This window comes from Oncorhynchus keta, unplaced genomic scaffold (genome assembly GCF_023373465.1).
Source record: "Oncorhynchus keta strain PuntledgeMale-10-30-2019 unplaced genomic scaffold, Oket_V2 Un_contig_1863_pilon_pilon, whole genome shotgun sequence".
Classification (NCBI taxonomy): domain Eukaryota; kingdom Metazoa; phylum Chordata; class Actinopteri; order Salmoniformes; family Salmonidae; genus Oncorhynchus; species Oncorhynchus keta.
In genome coordinates, this window is record NW_026281022.1 from 161,356 (window position 1) to 184,621 (window position 23,266).

General features: G+C 45.5%; 2 protein-coding genes and 1 long non-coding RNA gene across 7 annotated transcripts; 2 read left to right on the forward strand and 1 right to left on the reverse strand.

Moving 5' to 3' along the window:
* Positions 1-4,178, forward strand: LOC118363889 (protein downstream neighbor of son homolog). The gene is made up of 8 exons (XM_035745174.2): positions 1-550; positions 843-923; positions 1,175-1,375; positions 1,514-1,692; positions 1,789-1,967; positions 2,254-2,666; positions 2,828-3,031; positions 3,508-4,178. The coding sequence occupies exons 1-8, from the start codon at positions 134-136 to the stop codon at positions 3,643-3,645; spliced, it is 1,812 nt and encodes a 603-aa protein (XP_035601067.1). The 5' UTR covers positions 1-133; the 3' UTR covers positions 3,646-4,178.
* Positions 4,179-7,156: 2,978 nt separating this feature from the next.
* LOC127920211 (uncharacterized) lies at positions 7,157-10,282 on the forward strand. The gene is made up of 3 exons (XR_008105389.1): positions 7,157-7,464; positions 8,135-8,242; positions 10,116-10,282. It is a non-coding gene; the product is annotated as an uncharacterized LOC127920211 (long non-coding RNA).
* Positions 10,283-10,549: 267 nt separating this feature from the next.
* Positions 10,550-23,144, reverse strand: LOC118363890 (protein SON-like). 5 transcript variants are annotated; one of them, XM_035745175.2, is made up of 13 exons: positions 22,926-23,143; positions 21,535-21,602; positions 21,226-21,390; positions 19,247-20,845; positions 18,673-19,103; positions 18,346-18,480; positions 17,376-17,681; positions 16,234-16,344; positions 16,037-16,153; positions 11,989-12,136; positions 11,792-11,857; positions 11,554-11,669; positions 10,550-11,417 (listed from the first exon to the last, which is right to left on the reverse strand). In XM_035745175.2, the coding sequence occupies exons 1-13, from the start codon at positions 23,006-23,008 to the stop codon at positions 11,235-11,237; spliced, it is 3,528 nt and encodes a 1,175-aa protein (XP_035601068.2). In that variant the 5' UTR covers positions 23,009-23,143; the 3' UTR covers positions 10,550-11,234. The 5 variants fall into 5 exon arrangements, 3 of the variants coding, with proteins under 3 accessions (XP_035601068.2, XP_035601070.2, XP_035601069.2); XR_004821493.2 differs by lacking the exons at positions 10,550-11,417; positions 11,554-11,669; positions 11,792-11,857 and adding an exon at positions 12,798-12,889 and having other exon boundaries at positions 22,926-23,144; XM_035745177.2 differs by lacking the exons at positions 10,550-11,417; positions 11,554-11,669; positions 11,792-11,857 and having other exon boundaries at positions 12,001-12,889; positions 22,926-23,144.
* Positions 23,145-23,266: the final 122 nt, after the last annotated feature.

Consider the following 23,266-nt stretch of genomic DNA (forward strand, 5'->3'; position numbering starts at 1 on the left):
CACTTACGTCGCGCGCTAAATTTGTAAATTCAAGGAACAACAACACAGAGGGGTATCGGACGCACACAACTATTTTAAACGGCTTTCTTCTTGTTGTTTTCGGACTAAACTTGTTTTACATTATCCGTACAAAATGTCACAACAAGCTGGTTACTCACCTAGTTTCAAAAGACCAGCTGAAATCATGCGAATGCGGAGGAAGAGAGCCCACAGCGAGGGTGTCAGTTCTGGCGGCCGAGGCGCTATTGCCAGCCCGTGTGAGGGTGACTCTGTATCCGCTGTTCGACCATTCTCCACAGGACCCCTGTTCGGCCAGGGTCGCTCTGGACGGGGAGTGAAGCGGAGAAACCCATTTGCTAGCATCGAGAACACCTTCAGCAGCCCAACGAAGAAGAAAGTATTTATTTACTCTGATGACGACGCCGACTCGTCGGATTCTGTGAAGCCGGGCGGTTCTGCAGGAGTGGAGGGAGAGAAGTCAACAAGAACGCTGCCATTTAGTGAACGACTTCTCCAGGCAGAAGAACTAAGCAAAGACGTGCCTAGCAAGGTATGATAGTGGCACACGTTAATACATTGTTTATCACGTTATTATTGTTGTTGTACAATCTAGCTTGCTACTGTACCTAACGCTAGCAGACTTGTATTATTGTCCAGCAAACTACAGTAGTTAGCCAACTGACACGTGACAGAGGTAACGTTAGTTAGCTAAATGCAGTGTTAGCCTGCTAACTACTGTGCACAGTTGACAAATAGCTTTATCTGTCAAAGCATCGCACCTCATGGTGACTTCACACCGCTGTTTTTGTTCCGATCTTTCCCTCATTTCTCTCTAACAACAGAAACCAACTTCTCTGTCCGAAGACGACTCACTGTTTGAAGATGAGGATTTGTTCCAGGAGGAGAGAACACCCATACTGAAGGTGAGTTCTATTAATTTCTCTATTATCTTACTCCAACTCTATTCTTGGAGAGCTACCAAATGTCTCCAACTCTATTCTTGGAGAGCTACCAAAAGCCTGTTACAATCATAGCTATCTACATTATAGACAGGCTGTGGACTAGCTGGTGTGCAGGCTTTTATCCCATCCCATTCAACTATTCATGGCTACAGACTAATGTTAGGGGTTGTTTTGGTATTTTGTGAGTCAACATTTTATCTTGTGTGGGTCAGAGTCCCCAGGCTGGTGCAGTAACCTCCATAGCAGCCCCTGCGTGTGTGGAGTACCCTGCAGACTGGAGCCTGAAGACGCGTCTCCTTTTCACCTCCTTGCTCCCCTTCTCCTGGGCTGTACAGCCCAGAGCTACAGAGGAGGCCCAGGGTCTTACCCAGCACTGTAGAGGACAGTACACCACTATACCACAGAGTATACAGGTACTGTTATACACAGACACACCAGTGGCAACCCCAAGGCAAAGGAGTACTGGTACCTGAGGAGCTTTACTAGCAACACAAATATATTGTACTCAATCTCTCTCACACTCTGATACTCACTTCTCTGTGTTCCTCCAGGACCCTCGGACATCTGCTGAGCTACGATGTGGGTTCCAGCAGTGTCTGCAGTTCTGGCAGCACCCGTCCCTGTCCTGGCTCTCTCTGTTCCCCCGGATAGGAGCAGAAAGAAGCTTCACTGGCAAGAACGTCCCCTGGGCCCAGGACATGGCACTTCAACAGAGCCTCATGAGTGAATGGTGAGTGGGCATCAGAGGGGAGTGTGTGTGTTTATTATTTCAAAAGCTTTAAATGATCTTAAACTCAACTCCTCTCTCTCTCCCGCTCTCTCCCAGGTCAGTGAGCCTGTCTTCCCTGTACAGTCTATTGAAGGCCAGACTATGTCCATATTTCTATGTGTGTTCCTACCAGTTCACTGCTCTTTTCAGAGCCTCAGGACTGGCCGGGAACAGCAACATCACTGCACTACTCACCCCAACCACCAGGGGGCTCAGGGAGGCCATGAAGGCTGATGGTGAGCTACAAGATACAGTACATCCTTGAAGTTTATTATGTCATATGCACAGGATACACACATGGTGTTTACAGTCCAACGAAACGCTGACCTGCAGGTTCCCTCTCAATAATGTGACAACAGTAAGAAGTAAACAATACATTTAATAGAATAAACATTTAGCATCGGTATAAATACAGGAAGTCACTCAACAATATATCATGTAGAAGTTTGTTATTAAACATTTATATATGGATATTCTAATCTTGATAGTAAAACATTTTCTGTCAAATACCTGTGGTTGTAGGTATTGAGTTCACACTCCCCCTGCTGGAAGAGAGGAGGAAGAGCAAGGAGCAGGGATCAACCGCACACAACCAGGAGACAGATGGAGAGGAGGAGGAGACACAGTCTGAAGCCAGTGACAAGGAAGACGATGATGACGATGGTGGGTTTTCCTGGCTGACGGAGATGGGAGTTCAGGATAAGATTATGAAACCAGACAACATCTCCATCAAACTGCACAAAGAGCGCAACTCGGTGTGTTTAGACCACAAACCAGAGTCTGTAGTCTGTGTGTCGGGAACGCACACCTTCACTCTCATCAATTTCCTCATCAACTGTAAGAGCCTGGTGGCAGGGGCTGGATCACAGGCAGGCCTGCCCCCCACCCTACTGGCCCCTACAGCCTTCAGAGGAGCTACGCTACACTCACTCAAGGTGAGACACACACTGCTGCAGATTGAAACCGTCTAAGGAGCCTTACCTCCCACATTTCAATTTTCGAATGGAAATAACAAACTAAAAATGGAAAGTTTCAGAAGAAACGTTGCTGTGTCTAACAGAATTTACAAGCATGTTGCCTTGTGTGTAATTGTCAGGCGCGTAGTGTGAATGTGAAGACCCAGGTGCGTGCTGGGTACCAGGATGTGTGCAGTCTAGAGGTGACGGGACCCATAATGCCTCATTCTCTCCACGCCCTGACCAGCCTGCTTCGGCCTGCTCAGAGAGGAGGCTTCAGCACCGCACTCTACACACACGAACCCACCGCTGTCCTCAACACACACACCACCACCAGGGAACAGGTCAGTCACACACACACCACCACCATGGAACAGGTCAGTCACACACACACACACACCACCACCATGGAACAGGTCAGTCACACACACACCACCACCATGGAACAGGTCAGTCACACACACACCACCACCATGGAACAGGTCAGTCACACACACACCACCACCATGGAACAGGTCAGTCACACACACACACCACCACCATGGAACAGGTCAGTCACACACACACCACCACCAGGGAACAGGTCAGTCACACACACACAAACCCACCGCTGTCCTGAACACACACACCACCAGGGAACAAGTCAGTCACACACACACAAACCCACCACCGTACCGAACACACATGACAACACTGTAACGGACTGGTATAAAGCCTCATCATTTGATCTCCACAATTCAAAGTTAAATCACAATAAAAAATCCTTTGTACTTGTTTGTTTATATCCTTCTCTTCCTCCCTGCCTCTCTCCCTCTCCCAGGCTGAGCAGGCTGTAGAGCTGGATGGATGTGGTCTTCATCCCAGCACCATCCAGCAGCTCCAGGAGCCCTCTACCTTGGGGAGGTCTCCCCTCAGACAGCTCCATTTGAACAACTACTCATACACATGGAAGTCCTGAGAGGAACTCACCCTGCCTCTATCAGAATTCCCAGAGAGCACTGCTAGGCTACGTCCCAAATTGCACCCTTTTCTCTTTATAGTGAAATGCTTTTGACCGGAGCCCAATAAAGTAGAGCACTATATTGGAAATCGGGTGCTATTTGGGACACAACCTAGATGCCTTTAGTGGACCGTACCATTCCTACACTGCCGTATACTTATTGTCCATATCTGTCTGAATAGCCTGTCCACAAACTCCTGGTATGCTGGCAATTGTGGTTTTACTAATTCCCTGTCCCCTGGACTACAACCCAATGACTTATGGGAAATGAAGTTTTTGTACATGTAAAATTCCTGGATTTGCCATAATGAGTTGGATTTGGCTAAAGTCTTGTTGATGATTTTAGACCCTACCCTAGGATGTTTTTGTTTTGAACCATTATTTTTATTCCTGTTTTAAGAGGTTCTATTTCAACATAATTGTTTTATATTAGTGACGTTAATTCTCTGTACTTGTGACATTTTATTGGATTAAATTAATTTGTCACATGATTTTTCTGCTTGATTTATTTTTTTCCCCCCCATGACTGTTATAAACTTAACGTCGAAGTCTAAAACTTGAAAGGTTTTGATTTCCTTCTTTTTTTCCCCTGAATTGCTCATGAGGAGAATAGTCAGTCACAGTGTGGTGGCTTGGCAGCAGAACCACTGCACTGACTCTCCTCCAGCTAGAGTTTCATGTTCCGTTAACGGGAAGCCGACCTGGGCTGCATCCAGGAGAACACAACGTTCTGAAAGCTGCAGATAGAAATGGATTGTATAGAGCTGACCTGATTCCCTTCTACGTGTCAGGCAAGAGCATGTCTTCTATACTGAACAAAAATATGAATGCAACTATTTCAAAGGTTTTACTGAGTTACAGTTGATCTAAGGAAATCGGTCAGTTGAAATAAATTCATTAGGCCCTAATCTATGGATTTCACATCACTGGGAATATCTGGGTCTGTTGGTCACATATCCCTTAAAGGTAGGGGCGTGGATCAGGAAACCAGTCAGTATCTGTGACCACCATTTACCTCATGAAGTGCGACACATCTTTACATAGAGTTGATCAGGCTGTTGATTGTGCCCTGTGGAATGTTGTCCCACTCCTCTTCAGAGGCTGTGCGAAGTTTCTGCATATTGGTGGGAACTGGAACACGCTGTCGTACATGTCGATCCAGAGCATATGCTCAAAGAGTGACATGTCTGGTGAGTGCAGGTCATGGAAGAACTGGGACCTTTTCAGCTTCTAGGAATTGTGGACAGGTGGACATGGGGCTGTGCATTATCATGCTGAGACATGAGGGAATGGCGGCGGATGAATGGCAAGACAATGGGCCTCAGGATCTTGCCATGGTATCTCTGCATTCAAATTGTCATTGATAAAATGCAATTGTGTTCGTTGTTCCTGCCTGCCTGCCTGCCCATATCATAACCCCACTGCCACCATAGGGCACAGTGTTCACAACTTTGAAATCAGCAAACCGCTCTGGTGGACATTACTGGAGTCAGCATGCCAATTGCATGCTCCCTCAACTTAAGACATCTGTGGCATTGTGTGGTGAAACAAATCTGCACATTTTATAGTGGCCTTTTATTGTCCCCAGTACAAGGTGCACCTGTGTAATGATCATGAAGAAATTCTCACTAACAGGGATGTAAACAAATGTGTGCACAATATGAGGGAAATAAGCTTTTTGTGCATATGGAACATTTCTGGGATCTTTTATTTCAGTCTATGAAACATGGGACCAACACTTTAGATGTTGCCTTTATATTTTTGTTCAGTGTACATAGTACATTGCTATAAGAATGTTTTGCAAACGTTTGAGCCCACTGATCTGCATAGCTGCATCTTAATGAGTGAATAGGAGCATAGCTATAGATGAACTACGCTCATGTGAAATAGGTGTAAAAGTGAAATGGTGCAAATTGGGCTACCTTTACGCACCAGATGTCCAAATCAATTAAGGATTGATTGAGGGGGTTTATGACCAAACACTGGACTGGATACTATCAATTTATGTTATAATAATCCAAAATTCAGTCTTGCCTTCTGTTCCTGTAAAGGTTATTATAGTTTTGTGGTTTTATATTCATTTTTTGTCTCGGTTTTTGAGATCCACTTTACTAGTTTTTATTTAGTTTGTTTTTACAAAAACATTTCTACATAGTTTTTATATTTTTTTGTTTTAGTGTTAAGCTTTATGTATGCTTCCAAGTCTAAACCGTTTGTGTGCATATTTTATGTCAAGCCAGGGTAAGCCTATACAAAACACAGCCCTCATTTTAAGTTGTTCTAAAATCCCCTATGAGAGAAATTAATGTTGGAAAAACGATTAATTTTCCTGTTTTACCGCCAGATTTTATGGGTATTATGACACCTCCACCATGGGGCTCTATTTTTTTTTTTTTTACCTTTATTTTACTAGGCAAGTCAGTTAAGAACAAATTATTATTTTCAATGACGGCCTAGGAACAGTGGGTTAACTGCCTGTTCAGGGGCAGAACGACAGATTTGTACCTTGTCAGCTCGGGGATTTGAACTTGCAACCTTTCGGTTACTAGTCCAACGCTCTAACCACCCTGCCGCCCCTATCGGGTGGTTGGATTAATATAAATTAAATAATAGCTCATAATGTGAGTCCTGACACAGACATCTGCTTCTCACGGTTAAAAAAAGAGGATATCCTTTTGCCAATGGCTGAAGTCTAACCCGTGTGCAGATCCATTTCTGGCGGTTCGTTGTTTATCTTGCCAAGATAACCAGTTATTCTGTAAGAGCACCCTTCACGGTGACTTGTTCTGTTGCCAAAATTAATAATCGAGACGATCAAGCAGATTTTTTATTTTTAGGCTCGTGAGATCAGCGACATCCACCCGACCCTGAACGGATTATCGTATCGATTTATTGATTGGCTATGAGTGGGATTTAGGCTACATTTCCAATATATTTGAAACACTTTTTACCAAACCTAATACTCTTGTAATAACTTAATTGTTTCTTTCCAGATGTATTCTATAAAAATACAAATATTTGTAATTTTTGTTAAAAAAAATATTATAGGTGATCAAGGGATAGACATCTTGCAAGATAATTTTTTTAGGCTTCTTGATGATTTGATGTCAGTCCAAGCTGGTGAGTTTCTTGAGACCGAGGCTACTACTCTCTCAATCATGTGAAACTCATCAATAAGCATTCTCTATTTTCCAAAGGCTTGTGTCATTATTTGTTTAAAACTAGAGATCTCTGCTATACCTCTGCTCTTTCTGTCACTATCATACATCATTCAGGGAAGTCTGTTTTCAGGCTTTCCCATTCAGAGCCGTATTCTGTGGTAGGTAGAGTCAACCAGCGGCCATTTTGGGTGTACCATTTGGAATGTTTGATTATCTTAATTTATGCTTATCACATCCTCTCTCATCCCTCACTCTTTTCTACTACTCTCCATCCATTCTCTCTCTCAGAGCCCAACCCTCCACGCTCTATCACACTGTTCAAGGGAAGCCCGGTCACTCTGCCCTGCTACGGTGTCATCCCCAAGACCCAGCCCACATGCCAGATCTACATCCAATGGCTGAAGGACAATGTGGAGATCATGACCCTTAACCCTGCGCCCAGACGACAAGGGACCTAAGGAAGAAGACCTCCGTCTCTCTCTCCCACCTAACAATCTGCTGGAGAATGGTGACCTGTCCTTGTTTATCTACAAGACGGAGCTCAAAGACCAGGGAGTCTATCGCTGCTTCTACAAGTCCAGGGGCTTCGAGGACCCTAAGAGTGGGATACCAGAAGGTGTGTCTCTGACCATCCTAGATCCATACACTGACCTATATAATTTAACATGTAGGCCTACACACACTGACCTACATAACTTAACAGGTAGGCCTACACACACTGACCTATATAACTAAACAGGTAGGCCTACACACACTGACCTATATAACTTAACAGGTAGGCCTACACACACTGACCTATATAACTAAACAGGTAGGCCTACACACACTGACCTATATAACTTAACAGGTAGGCCTACACACACTGACCTATATAACTAAACAGGTAGGCCTACACACACTGACCTATATAACTAAACAGGTAGGCCTACACACACTGACCTATATAACTAAACACGTAGGCCTACACACACTGACCTATATAACTAAACAGGTAGGCCTACACACACTGACCTATATAACTAAACAGGTAGGCCTACACACACTGACATATATAACTAAACAGGTAGGCCTACACACACTGACCTATATAACTAAACAGGTAGGCCTACACACACTGACCTATATAACTAAACAGGTAGGCCTACACACACTGACCTATATAACTAAACAGGTAGGCCTTCACACACTGACTGACATTGAGTTTGTTCTTTAATTTGTGCTCCTTGTTTTTGAATGCGAGAGCTAGTAACATAGATTTTTCAGTGTGTTTCCCTTTTGTAACACAGGAACAGAGAATGTCACCAGTAGCTCAGACTTCAGTGGGACTAGCGGTGACAGTGAGACCCCAATAACATTCTTTACTTTGGTGACCCAAGATAAGGAGGATATGCAAGGTACTGTACAGGTGTTGCAACGTTTGAAAGCTATTTTCTCCCCAATGCTTATTGTTTTCGTTATTGCTGGGACATTACATCATTACAGTGACATCATCTGAGCCAATATTAGTGCAGACTGATTAAGATCTGGGTCTATCAGGTGACTCTCGACCAATCAATTACATCAAATGATAATTCATTCAGGACTAGTAACTTTTTAAAGTGTATACAGTGCATTCGTAAAGTATTCAGACCCCTTTGCTTTTTCCACATTTTGTTACGTTAAGACCTTACACTTATTCTAAAATATATTACATTATTTTTTTCTTTCATCAATCTACACACAAAACCCCATTATGACAAATTGAAAACATGTTTTTAGAAATTTTTGCAAATGTATAAAAAAAACAGACATAGCTTATTTACATAAGTATTCAGACCCTTCGCGATGAGACTCGAAATTGAGCTCGGGTGCATCCTGTTTCCATTGATCATCCTTAAGATGTTTCTACAACTTGATTGGAGTCCATCTGTGCTAAATTAAATTGATTGGACATGATTTGGAAAGGCAAACACCTGTCTATAAGATCCCACAGTTGACAGTGCATGTCAGAGCAAAAACCAAGCCATGAGGTCGAAGGAATTGTGAGCTCTGAAAACGGATTGTGTCGAGGCACATTTCTGGGGAAGGGTACCAACAAATGTCTGCAGCATTGAAGGTCCCCAAGAACACAGTGGCCTCCATCATTCTTAAACGGAAGAAGTTTGGAACCACTAAGACTCTTCCTAGAGCTGACCTCATGACCAAACTGAGCAATCGGGGGAGGATGGCCTTGGTCAGGGAGGTGACCAAGAACCCGATGGTCACTCTGACAGAGCTCCAGAGTTCCTCTGTGGAGATGGGAGAACCACCAGGAAGTACAACCATCTCTGCAGCATTCCACCAATCAGGCCTTTATGTTAGTGGCCAGACCGAAGCCACTCCTCAGTAAAAGGCACCTGACAGCTCGCTTCGAGTTTGCCAAAGACACCTAAAGGAATCTCAGACCATGAGAAACAAGATTCTCTGGTCTGATGAAACCAAGTTTGAACTATTTGGCCTGAAAGCCAAGTGTCACATCCGGAGGAAACCTGGAACCATCTGTACAGTGAAGCATTGTAGTGGCAGCATCATGCTGTGGGGATGTTTTTCAGCGGCAGGGACTGGGAGACTAGTCAGGATCGAGGGAAAGATGAACGGTGCAAAGTACAGAGAGATCCTTGATGAAAATCTGCTCCAGAGCGCTCAGGACCTCAAACTAGGGCCAATGTTCACCTTCCAACAATTACATTTTTTTAATTAACCAGGCAAGTCAGTTAAGAACACATTCTTATTTTCAATGACAGCCTGGGAACAGTGGGTTAACTGCCTGTTCAGGGGCAGAACGACAGATTTGTACCTTGTCAGCTCGGGGGTTTGAACTCGCAACCTTCCGGTTATTAGTCCAACACTCTAACCACTAGGCTACGCTGCCGCCCCAACAAGACAACGACCCTAAGCACACAGCCAAGACATCGCAGACGTGGCTTCGGGACAAGTCTCTGAATGTCCTTCAGTGGCCCAGCCAGAGCCCGGACTTGAACCCGATCGAACATCTCTGTTGAGACCTGAAAATAGCTGTGCAGCAACGCTCCCCATCCAACCTGACAGAGCTTGAGAGGATCTGCAGAGAAGAATGGGAGAAACTCCCCAAATACAGGTATGCCAAGCTTTTTGCTTTGTCATTATGGGGTATTGTGTGTCGATTGATAAGGGGAAGAAAAACAAATGAATCAATTTTAGAACAAGGTATGTGTTATAACCTCTTCCTCTCTCCTTCTCCCCTTTCCTCCTCTCTCTCTGGTACCCCAGGTGGTGGTAAATGGTCAAGACTTCCAGCCTCTATGCATTTGTTCTCTGCGATGCTAGATCAACCACTCATCTGAGCTGCCAGTGAGAAGTCAGATCGTTTGATGATTGTCTGCACTGCCTCGTCCACTGAATGCTTTGGAGGTTGTGTACTGGAATGTGGGATTGGACTCAAGGCCTCAGATGAACCCTTCTATGCTCTGTCCATATATAGTATTAATATCTCTCCCTGCACCAGGAAATGTTTATTGCTACAAGTGCTGGAAAGATGACGAGGGCGGGCAGACAGTCTTCAAATACTGAACTGCACCGTTTGAAAACACAGTATTGGAAGTACAATAAACGTGTGTTGTGAGCGCATGGCAAATAAACATTGGAAAAGACATGTTCTCGTCTGTATAAACAACAAAATGAGAAAATGTACTTTACGCACACAGTCAAAGGATTGTATAATTTTATTAATCAGATTAAAAACATTTTTATTTTGGTATTCCAGACCATAACTCCTACGGTTACCCACATCGCTTTCAGCTAACACGTTACAATTGTTTTTATACAGACGTTGTAAATAATGCTACCAACAAAAGCGGACTGATCGCTCAACCTAGACAGTAGTAAATGAATCTGTCCAAAATGAGAGAACTATCAAGTGTGAATCACTTTGAAAATGAATGTTCCAAATTGGTAACATTTGATATTGACAATTTGGTCACTAGGAGAATAGTGGGGTTTTTCAAATTCTCCCAAATGCATTAACACTATGAACTGCTTCTTGAAAACATCATTTGAGCTTCAACACATAAGATAAAACATTCAAATTAGGATTAAAAAAACGGAACCGTTTTAAAATATCAATACGTTTATTTTGCTTACAGAGTAACACCATCTCCTAGTGTTGACCATTAGGCAGCAGATACGGCTCTTCTGAATGCTTGTGGTGTGTAGGCCCAAAACATTATAAGACTTGATAGAACGGACATTCCAATACAACTCATCGTTCCCTGGCGGGTGACTTCAAATTCTATATGTCCTTTTCAGCCAGAAGGGTCTGCGACTCAAGTCATTTTTTCTCCTGTATGTGCGAGCGCTGTATCTCAGTCTGAGTGTGTTTCACTGTTTGTGTTAGACGTTGGAGGAGAACAGTGGGCCAGTGGTAGCAGTGGTGAACACAGGCCCTGTATAAAGCCCTGTGTCCCCTGCCACCTCTCCCATGGCCTGCAGAGCCACCGTAGCAGCCATGGCTTTGGCATGCTTCTTATTGGGACTGGCTGACGCAGGCTGGAAGTCTTGACCATTTACCACCACCTGGGGTACCAGAGAGAGAGGAGGAAAGGGGAGAAGGAGAGAGGAAGAGGTTATAACACAAACCATCTGACAAAGTCAGCCATAAACTAACAAACAAACCCATTCAAACACACAGGCTTATAGCGCGTATCCACACCTTGAAAAGGAAGTTCTTGCGGTGGTCTGGGCCACTGTGGGTCACCATAACAAACTCTGGAGGAATCCACTTCTTCTTGTTACACATCTCCATCAGAGCAGACACTGGGTGCTTACCTGGGGGGGGGGGGGCAGATGGTCAATACATTCAGTAAATCAATTCTAATTGATTGATTCTATAGCACCTTTAAAATTGGTAAATTGAGCGAGTTAAAATCCTGTGTGTGTGTTGTACTCACCCAGTAGATCCTTCATCACAACCATACCGCCCGACTTCTGAGTCTTCTCTCCCTCAGCCACCAGACCTACGGTCAGATTATACACACATTATTAAGCATCATCAATAACACACATTATTAAGCATCATTAATAGCCTTCTGGAATAATACCAAGGTGCATAACGCTTTGGTGGAAAGCATGGGTCACTTCTTTTCACCTTTGCGGTCGGTCTTGAAGTCGATGATGATTGGCTCGACGGTGCCCTCACGGTGTCGCCCTAGCCCCTCCCCTGTCCGCCATCCCATCTTTCTCATGAGAAACTCCCCTACACCTCCCGACACCGGGGCTGCTCGCAAGAACTGGTCCTACAGAGAGAGAGAGAGAGAGAGAGAGAGAGAGAGAGAGAGAGAGAGAGCAGCAGGAGAGAAGGGAGGGAGAGAGGAGAATAACAGAAGAGAACCATGGAGTGAGGAGGAAGAGGAGACGAGGGAGAGAGAGAGTGAAGAGGGAGGGGAGAGGAAGAGGCAGAGGCGAAAGCAGATAATTAGTTTCCACCTTGAAAACATCTCAACCACCTCATCCACTCACTCTCTCTCATCCAGTCACACCACTGTCACAGTCAGACTTGAGTTAGAGACTACCTTCAGGACAAATCACATGCCTCTGGATAACAGTTAACGGTGAGTGTGTGTGTTCCTCTGTCTGTAGTAAATCTCTTCCCCTATGTGAAATACTAAAAATAACTATCTGTGGTGGCAGCTTTTGAAAAACGTGCGTTTGAGAGAATCTTTCTAGAGAAACTTCAAAACACATTAATAAGAGTACAGATGAAATTAAATAAATTCTGTGGTGAAACTCAAGACACAGCCGAGAGACTTATTTCTTCACACATTATACCACATGTAGGTAAATAAGAGGGTGCTGTGCCTTGACACCTCATTTCTCTCTGTCTCACACACATCTTCTCTCTCACACACACACACGGTTACACAAGATGTATAGTAAGGCGCTGTGTGGTGTACGTACCTAGCCCCTCATCACCGGCCCAGCATCAAACAGGAAATGAGAGGGGGGCCTGACTGTGGCCATGGCAACAAGGACAGCTACAAGGACTGACCCTGAAACAAGTGTCCAATACACAGAGAGGTGAAAGTTCACAGGTCACCCCTGTGAACCTACACCTCTCTCCCTCTGCTCCAATCCAGACCCCTCTTATCGACCCCTTCCTCAGGCTGCCCCAAGGACTGCGATGAAGTTGCCCCTAGACACCTAGGTCAGCTTGGAGTTAGGATTTGCGGAAGGGAAGCTGATCCCAGATCTGTGACAAGGAGCAACTTCTGACCGCAGCCTCCCCCAGGGCAAGGGAAAGAGCACAGGCATGTCCATGGACACCTGTAACTAGCCTAGGTCCCTCAGAACAGAGTTCTCCCTCAGGCAGTGGTCTCCAATTGAGATCCTGGAGCTAGTGTGCAGGTTTTTGTTATAGCCCTAACCTATACGACTATACTCTCAGCCTGGACTAGGGTTGGAGACCACTGACTGGTCTAAAACTAGACCCTGCTCATCTACTGGGAAACAGAATGCACCAGGACTGGTTGCTAGGGGCACCCAACAACCACACAAACATCACAGTCCAGCTGCTGTAATGCTAGCATGCTGTAAATCAATGACAGCTGCTGTAATGCTAGCGTGCTGTAAATCAATGTCAGCTGCTGTAATGCTAGCGTGCTGTAAATCAATGTCAGCTGCTGTAATGCTAGCGTGCTGTAAATCAATGTCAGCTTCTGTAATGCTAGCGTGCTGTAAATCAATGTCAGCTGCTGTAATGCTAGCGTGCTGTCAATCAATGTCAGCTGCTGTAATGCTAGCGTGCTGTCAATCAATGTCAGCTGCTGTAATGCTAGCGTGCTGTAAATCAATGTCAGCTGCTGTAATGCTAGCGTGCTGTAAATCAATGTCAGCTGCTGTAATGCTAGCGTGCTGTAAATCAATGTCAGCTGCTGTAATGCTAGCGTGCTGTAAATCAATGTCAGCTGCTGTAATGCTAGCGTGCTGTAAATCAATGTCAGCTGCTGTAATGCTAGCGTGCTGTAAATCAATGTCAGCTGCTGTAATGCTAGCGTGCTGTAAATCAATGTCAGCTGCTGTAATGCTAGCGTGCTGTAAATCAATGTCAGCTGCTGTAATGCTAGCGTGCTGTAAATCAATGTCAGCTGCTGTAATGCTAGCGTGCTGTAAATCAATGTCAGCTGCTGTAATGCTAGCGTGCTGTAAATCAATGTCAGCTGCTGTAATGCTAGCGTGCTGTCAATCAATGTCAGCTGCTGTAATGCTAGCGTGCTGTAAATCAATGTCAGCTGCTGTAATGCTAGCGTGCTGTAAATCAATGTCAGCTGCTGTAATGCTAGCGTGCTGTAAATCAATGTCAGCTGCTGTAATGCTAGCGTGCTGTAAATCAATGTCAGCTGCTGTAATGCTAGCGTGCTGTAAATCAATGTCAGCTGCTGTAATGCTAGCGTGCTGTAAATCAATGTCAGCTGCTGTAATGCTAGCGTGCTGTAAATCAATGTCAGCTGCTGTAATGCTAGCGTGCTGTAAATCAATGTCAGCTGCTATAATGCTAGCGTGCTGTAAATCAATGTCAGCTGCTGTAATGCTAGCGTGCTGTAAATCAATGTCAGCTGCTGTAATGCTAGCGTGCTGTAAATCAATGTCAGCTGCTGTAATGCTAGCAAAATGCATGTCACTAACATTAGTATGATCAATGCACTCTCATCCCTATATCATGTCCACAGCATATGTCCATGGCATCTGCCCATAGCATCTGCATGTGAAGGATGTGTCATATTAAATGAAGAATGAACTCAGCAGATCCATCACTCTCTCAATTGCTAAATTATGTGACAATGTGTAACCTATCCTGAGAGAGATTCCTCAGGACGTGTCATTTAAAACAGTAGCCCCCTGTCTCTGTGTGTTTGCAGAGCTCAGGGAGGCTTGGGGTAGTTACATCCACTGGCTTCAAACAGCCCACTATAGAAACACTACAGGGTAGGAGGGTTCAGACGGGGTCCACAGACAGAGAACAAACGACTATGGTTATTTCCGGGCCTGATGACATTCTGTGTGACTGGGTGTGGGGGAGTGATAGGGAGACACCGTGACGGTAGAGACTATAGTAACCGGTCTTGGGGTGCATCTGAATAGTCTAAAGTTACTTCCTCACCTAACTTCCCCAATAACATCTGACCTGATCTGAAAAGGCAGGATAGGTGAAAGAATAGTGTTTTTCCCTTTCCCCTGTTCTGAGATCAGTGTGAATCCAAGGAAAGAGACGAGGAAGCATCTTTAGACTACTGAGACGGACCCATAATCTCTGCCTTGCCTTAGGGTGCTAGAGGACAAGGGGGGGGTTCTGGGGTCTGCAGACTTACTTCCAGCTCTCCTCTTCCTCCCCTCCCTCCCTCATTCTCCTAGTCCCTTTTCCGACTCCGAGGGGGACTCTATTTAGTGCACAGACCAGAGCACCACTAGTAGATGGGTGTCAGACCAGAGCACCACTAGTAGACGGGTGTCAGTACTGCATTTGCACCTGCTTTGGTAAGAATGTCACACGTAAGGAATCTGCATCACTACCCTTAACATGGTGTACCCACTTCACAGGAAATGTAATTAGTCAGAATGTGTGTGTGTGTTGCGGGGGAGGGGTGGGGGGTGATTGAAGTGCAGGGAGATGTTTGTTCATCTCTGTATGTCAGATTAAAGATTAAGGTCTGGGTTCATCATGTTACCACTGTTACAAACTGCAGTGCAAATATCAGGCAACATAAACAAGAGGCTTCCTTTACCGCCAGAGCATCTTTTTCTGACGCAGACAGAAACACACAATACAGACAGATGCTCACACACACACACCAGTAAACTATGTGCGTTAGCGCTAACAATGGTTGCTATAGTAGCAGGGAACCCCACGTTTCGGGGCCCTTACAACTGACCTGGATTTCACTGAGTAACAGTGGAACTACTCCATTCTAACCCAGTGTGTTCTACATCAACAGAACATTTGTCAAACTTTATGCAGTATATGTCTCTGGCTCTATGCGTACAGCCATTCAGTTATTTGACTAGGGCTGGGTGGTGATTAGGAAGCAGGCTGAGGAAGGCGTGTGAAGTGGGTACACCAGTGGGCATGGGCGATGCAGACACCTGTAGGGTAGTGGGGTGGTATGTTTGGGGTGGGGAGCAGGTAAGACAGTGGACGGTACCTTTTTAATCCAGGCCTGTGGTCCGCTGTTGGACAGCTCCTCTGAGCTGAGCACCGTTGCTCCAGTAGAACCTGTAAACAGACCAGGGATGGTGTTGGACTGGGCCCATGCATCCACCTAACAGAGAGGAAGGTTTAGTATGTGAGAAAGGAGGTGGAAAGAGCGTACATTATGCTTCACAGCGCCCTGTTATTTACCTGTTCCTGAGCACGGCTGAGCATGCAGATGGCACTGACGTCGTGCGGGTTCTCGGCCAGACGCTTCTGGGCCTTCATCCTCTCACCGACTGCCTGGGTGATGTCTACAGGCTAGAAACGGAGACACAGGAGTCAGCACTACACACACACCCCAGTCATTCACACAAAAACACAATAGTACACACACACACCAGTGATAAAACAAATAAGGAAAATCCATTCACCATACAAGAAGGAAATCTAGACTTATTCCATGAGACCTAGATCAGTTGTTATATGGAACTACTTACATCTACGTAGTCGTCAGTATTTGTATTTTTTTAGTCGTCAGTATTAGTACAGTTGTACACCCCCCCCCCCCAAAAATAAAACGCAACCTGTGGAATTTCAGACAGCTTTGTTTAATAACAGTTGCATCAAATACAAAATAAGCACAAATTAACAGCAAGGTCACGGATGACGTCACCTGATTTCTTATTGGTCTGCCCATCTGACGATTGATGATGGATGGATAACTCAATTCTAAACCACTTGTCATCGCCTGGAAGTCAGATTATTAAATGGTATTGCTCTGAGATTTGAGAGGTCAAATAATGCCCTTGATTGTACATTCAATTTGGAATTGGTGGGGAGGAGGGTCAGTGTTTACATGCCGCCCTCAGAAACAGCTATTCCAGCTAAACCCAGTCAATGCTGCTATAGGGTCAGATGAGGAGCACAGGTATGGCATTCTAACTAAACTCACCATACCAGCTAAACCAGTGGTTCCCAAATATTTTTCTCCTGCTGGGCATGACAACCCACCTAAGGCTTTTCTACCTTCAAATCAACCACACCCATGTTTCTAGCTACTGTGTGTAACCATAGAACCTGGTCTCAAACTACATCCCAATAGGAATCAGCAGTGACCTACCATTTCAGAAACCACTGATCCAAACCACTACATGTGGTAAAACACTGGGTTGAAACTAAAATCCCCAAATAAATCATATTTTTAACGCGTATGACTTTGAAATGCCTAATATCTCAACTCACATTCTCTCCCTCCCCCCTCTTTCATGACAACTCCCTTAAAACCCCTCTCCCCTTCATCTCTCTGAGTGTCACCTTACCCCCTCCTCCCCCTCCCCTCCGTATCCCACCTGTAGCGGCGGCTCCGGGAACACACTATCACTCTCCTTGACGACCGCCGGCTCCTCCGTTGCCACGGACACCGCAGACAAAGGCGCATCCCCAGGCGAAGTTTCCTTAGCAGCCGTTGCCAATGCCTTGGTCGCCGCCACCTTGGCCTTTTCCGCCTTCTTGTCGACGGTCACCCACTCTCCGTAAGCCCCTCCCCCGTCGCCCTCCTTCTTCCTGTGCTGGGAGCCCGACGACACGGGGAACTCCTTGGCGAACGCCGCCTCGCTCCGAACCGCCAACGCCGGCGACGGACGCACGGATGCGTTCTGAGAGAGGAGGAGGGGCAGCACAGGAGTAGGAGGGGCGGGGGGGGGGGGGGATTACTGTTAAAAAAATGGGAGAAAAAAATATAAAAAGACAAAGGAGGTGTGTTTCAACAAGGGGAATGGTTGAAGAGGAATGGCTGGTTATCATAACAGTTATTGGGCCCAGTCTCAGTCAGGGAGATTTATCTCCAGTGCACTTCAACCAGCAAACTTCACTCACATGACTGAGGTCTCCTTGGGATGGAAGTTTGTGGGAAAATGCAACAGAGTATAAATCTACCTGGTTTGGTTCTGGGCCCAAGGAGGCTTGCTGTCTGCCTTGCCCAATGCTTATGTTGGCTCAATAGGAAAACATTTTACAACATAACATACTGGTTATGAGGCAGCAATAGAAACATCTCTTAACATCAGCCCAGGGCAAAACAGACAGCATACTGCAGTTCACTTCAACCATTCACCCAGTTAGGCACATTTCTTCAGTCCCACATAGTATCTAAACAGTAACTAGTCTTTAGCTATGTTCAAACAGTAACTATGTTCTGAAAATTACATATCAGTTCAAACTGCAGATACATTTTTTATTAATAAGGAAATGTTTTAAGCTCAGAATATACTGTATATTTATGAAAGACATGCCGATGCTGTGTGTGTTCCATGTTCTTACATTGAGGCTGAAGGAGATGCCCTTGACCTCCCTCAGGGCGGCTCGTCCAAACGGTTTGCCGTCATCCTCGTCGTCAGATATACGGGGTTCAGCGAGGGCCAGCTCCCCTCCCTTCTCCACAATCTTCTTACACTTCTACAGAAACACACAGGACACAGCTAGAGGGTCAGTGATTCCATTTCCACATACAATTTCATGTCTAAGATCTGTGTTTTATTATGAAAAAGGTGCAGGACTACATTTTGCACCAGGACAAATGCTTAGTAAATGTTCTCCAAAGCATATTATTACATGATTGTCATCATCATGACATTGAAGAGCACTTACGTCAGTGAACTCCTTGATGCTGATGCTGTTTGCCTGCTTGGCCACCTTCCTCTTCACATCCTCGATGGTGGCCATGTTGGGCTGGGGGGGACCTGGCGGGGGCTTGTTGGTGATGCTGGGGAGCGGAGCCATCTGGTGCATGGAGGCCATAGATCCCATACTGGCCAGGGCAGCAGTCATTGTGGCAGCTGTCATGCTAGCCATAGCTGCATTCATGGTCATGCTCATAGGCATGTTCATGGGCATGTTCATGGGGATGTTCATGGGCATGTTCATATTCATGGGCATGGAGAAGGACATGGGGTTGTTGGGGCTGGGTAAAGGCAGCTGGAGGACAGCTTTGGGTCGCAGGCTCTCTGGGATGGGTATCCCGGCCTTGGCACACATGGCGGCTGCATTAGCCTTAGCAATCTCCAGTAACTGGTCTTTATCTGTGAGGAGGGGTGAGTAACACATCACAAACTTGCATTGAGACTTACTGTACACTGGTGTTTTTGTCAAGTTACCATTGGGGAAAATAAAGTTATTCAATTCAAATATATTGATCATTCAAAAAAAATTGTGACATGCTTACCCAGCTCTGTAAGTCGTGGCGGGCTTTTGCTGGAGTCGCGGTTGGTGCGTGCCGGAGACCTCTTCTTGCGGAGGATGAGGACTGGGGAATGGCTTGGCTCACGCTTCCAGCGGTCCCTCTGGCTCAGCTGGTGGCTGCCGAATGCACCCCTACCCCTCCGCCGCGAACCAGAGCGTGACCTCGATCTCTTTGACCTCCGAGCAGGAGACCGTGACTTGGACCGTTTCCTTTTCGGTGACCTAGACTTCGAGCGCTTGTTCCGTGTTCTGGATTTGGACCGTGATTTCTTCTTTCTCGTCCCGGACTTTGAGCAAGACCTCTTCCTCCGAGACGGAGTCCTGGACTTCCTCTTGCGGCTTGGCGACGAAGACCTTGATTTCCTTTTCCTCCCTGGAGACTTGGATCTGGACCTCCTCTTCTTGGAGGACTTTGCATCAGACCGTTTCTTCTGATCAGGAGACTTTGACCTTGACTTTTTCCTCTTTGAAGGAGACCTGGACTTTGAAGATTCTCCTTCCTTCTCTGTCGTCTCTGCCTCTCCAGATGTTGGCTGTGGTTTAGGTTGAGGTGAGGCAGGCAGCTCTTCACCCTGAGGTGTCACCTTGTCCCCTCCATCAGCATCCGTTTTGGGGGGTAAGGAATCTACAGAGCCATCAAAGGTGTCTAAAGTAACAAGTCCATCCGATTCCCCTGGCTCACCAGTTGGCTGGCTGTTGAGGTTCAGATCAGATGCTGACATTGACTGGTGGTCAGTGGAGGCCTCATGCTGCTCACATGAAGGTACCTCAGGAGGAATAGGGCACTTCTGTGGAGACGTCAGACATTCTGAGGGCTGGGAGGAAACGGCTGGCTCTCCCTTACTGCTGTCCCCTAAGAAGGGTATTGGCTTCCACCCTCCTCCAGTGGGAGCGGCCATATTGACAACACCCTCAATGCTGCTTTCGGAAGCTAGGGCTGGTGGATCGATAGGAACCATTACGTTTTCGTCTTTCACTGCAGACTCATCTTCAGCCAGGGACGCAGAGGGATTCTTCTCAGCTGATTGGCTGTCTCTTGAGGCAGACCTGGATTTGGATTTGTCGTTTCTGGACGGAGAGGGAGATCCTGAAATCATCTCTCGGTGTCTCGACTGAGATCTCGTCTTAGATTTTGATCGCCTTCTGGATCTCGATCTTGACCGTCTGTCTTTCTTCAAGATCACGAGGGACCTTGACCGGGTTCTCCTGCCTCTCCTGGCAGACCCAGACCTTCGAGAATGTGACCCGGACCTCCGGTGCCGTGATCTGGAACGTGTGTGTCCGCCACGTCTTCTACCGGACCTCGATCTGGATCTCCCTCTCCTGTCCCTGGATCTGGACCTGCGCTTGCCCGAACGAGACCGTGAGCATCTGGAGGACTTTTCCGGACACTTCTCCTCTAGTTTAGGGATGATATCAGGCAGATCCTGAGGTTTGCTCTCCTTGTTCCCAGGCTGAGGCTTCGACTCGGACTCCGACCCAGATGAGCTGTTGGACTTGTCACCATCTTTCTTCTGCTTTTTTTTCTTCTTCTTCCCAGAATGTCGTTTATGCCGCTTGGATCTCCCGTCATCCTCTTCCCCTGTGGAATTAATGACAATATTTTAGAAATGAATCATCATGACATTTGATTCAATGGTGCAATCTGTAGAAATTGACATTACCTGGTTGCCAAAAATTCTGTTTGTGACAAAAAGCTCAAATTGTGTGTAGAGAATCACTGTACCATCTAGCTAAACTGCTGTGAAATATATTTTCAATAACCGAAAACATAAAATGACAAACAGATCTACCATCAAACTTGCGTTCAATGAGAATGGCAGATCTAGAACTCACATTTCAATGTGAATTGCGTTGTGCACAAAGCTACACAATGGACCTTTAAGTAGTCTGCTGATTATTAACATCAAACTGAAAAGGTCCACCACTGCATATGCTTAGTAGTAGCTTGAGACTACTTACCAGTCTTTGCCTTGTCTCCATCAGAGTCTGCTGCTGATTCTGAGCCGCTCTCTTTCTCTTCCTTACGTTTCTTCTTTTTGCTTTTGTGTTTCTTGTGCTTCTTGTGTTTCTTGTGTTTCTTTTGTGGGACAGCACCCTCTTCCTTATTGGCTACACCATCTTTATCTGCATAAATAATACCGTACATTACAATTTCATTTGAAATAGATGCTTTCACCTGATCAAAACTGTAGTATCTGTGCAAATAAAGGAAAGGAAGTGAGAGAATATCACTTTGGACTATTGAGATACAGCCCCTGTGTTACTGACCTTGTGTGTTGTTGATCCCATCTGCTCCTTCTGCAGTTTTACCATTGGGATGGCCTTCATCTGTCAGACTTAGAGAGAATGCAGGTATGAAATGACACCTGTACATGAACTTACAGTAGGTTCACTCACTTCCTTATCAGCAGGGGTCTTGGTTTTTAACAACTGGACACAATGAATGGACAATATCTATAAGTGTGCATGAGCTTGAATAATTAACGTAGTCTACATTATAACTGACAAGTAAGCATTTCACTGTAAGGTGAAACCTGTTGTATTCGGTGCATGTGACAAATAAAAATAAAATGTGATTTGACATGCGAGGTAGGGGTGGGTATAATTTGTGGAACGTTCCAACAGGAATCTGTTCTAGAAACTTCGTAAATAACAAGTTTGCCAACAACAACGCATACAAACTTGTTTAGCGGCAGAATAAGATACCGGGTAGGGAGTGGGCTATTTCATTAAGTGACATTAAGTGTCACTCAACAGGTTTATTCCGAAAAATGTCTGTCTTCACTCTGTTAGCCTATGGACAAACATTAAGAATAAGCTACGTGGTGGGTCGATGCCTATTCCGCAGCTAGTTAGCTCGGTGAATTGATCGTTCTACTTTGTATGAGTTGTTTGTTGGCAACCTTGTACTTTACGAGGTTTTTGGAACAGATTCCTGTTGCAACGTTACACAAATTATACCCACCCTGCGAGGTGGCTACTGTTAGTGAAAACGCTGTTCATGTTTGGGTGCGTACTGTCTGTCTTTGCCTCGGTCTGTTATAAACTGTCGGTGTAGTGAGGTGGCACTGTTCGTTATTTAGCGTTAACCTCAAATTAGAACGTGATTGTGTAACGTGAAATCTCAAAGACATAACTAAGTCCCCGGCATTGCTTTTGACATAACAGTTAGTTAGCTAAATTTAAAATCCGGGTAATCCAAAATGCGTGTGTGTAAATGATGTGTATTGCCTTTGCACACTGTGACTCTGTCAAACCAACGTTTTGGGGGAGTTCTAGCAAAGAGATCGCGTCCTGGTAAACTGCTAACGTTGGCTTTTTAGCAATCCACATTTAGCATGATTAGCTAGCTAGGAAGGTGCGTAGTGCTCACAAGCCCTGTACCTGGTGCCACGTTAGCTACCTGGTTTGCTTGAACCCAATAACCACAGTATAATAACCTTTGCAAGAACCAACCCAGGAGACGACCGTGTTATTAGTCAGGTAGTTAGCTAGCTAAATACGTTGTAGCCACAGCAACTGCCTGCCTTGCACACTTTGTACTGCCGGACACGCAAACTAGCTAACCTTGTAGGCCAGCACAGAAAATTATACATTTCTCAAATTGCCCGAACAAACCATTAATGCAAGTAATGTAGGCTGTATAAAAACATATTTACATGATATCTTGACTCTCATCTTCAATTTCTTTTATCTTATTTACTACGAAATCGCGAAAAATTTGCTCGATGTTGGCCGCCATGTCTTTGGTAATCCCTCAATGTTTTCTGCGGCGTCCGTTCAGCGCATGTGCAGCATCATAGACCGACGCAGCACGTTGGTTGCAACCCACCTCACATCTTCAGACTGAAAACGCGGTTCATGTTTGGGTGCGTACTGTCTGTCTTTGCCTCTGTCTGTTATAAACTGTCGGTGTAGTGAAGCACTTCGTTTATCTATTGGTCTCACTTTTGTAGTTTTCCTCAAGCTAATTGTTTTCCCGAAGTCTTTTTGTTGATAT

Excerpts from the sequence above, each read along its gene's own strand:
- LOC118363889 (XM_035745174.2), top strand. The coding sequence starts at position 134 with ATGTCACAACAAGCTGGTTACTCACCTAGTTTCAAAAGACCAGCTGAA. Across the intron at positions 1,376-1,513 it reads CTATACCACAGAGTATACAG|GACCCTCGGACATCTGCTGA; the intron begins GTACTGTTATAC and ends GTGTTCCTCCAG. Across the intron at positions 1,693-1,788 it reads CAGAGCCTCATGAGTGAATG|GTCAGTGAGCCTGTCTTCCC; the intron begins GTGAGTGGGCAT and ends GCTCTCTCCCAG.
- LOC118363890 (XM_035745175.2), bottom strand. The coding sequence starts at position 23,008 with ATGGCGGCCAACATCGAGCAAATTTTTCGCGATTTCGTAGTAAATAAG. Across the intron at positions 16,345-17,375 it reads TCCCGGAGCCGCCGCTACAG|CCTGTAGACATCACCCAGGC; the intron begins GTGGGATACGGA and ends CTCCGTTTCTAG. Across the intron at positions 12,137-16,036 it reads CACAGGCCTGGATTAAAAAG|GACCAGTTCTTGCGAGCAGC; the intron begins GTACCGTCCACT and ends CTCTCTCTGTAG.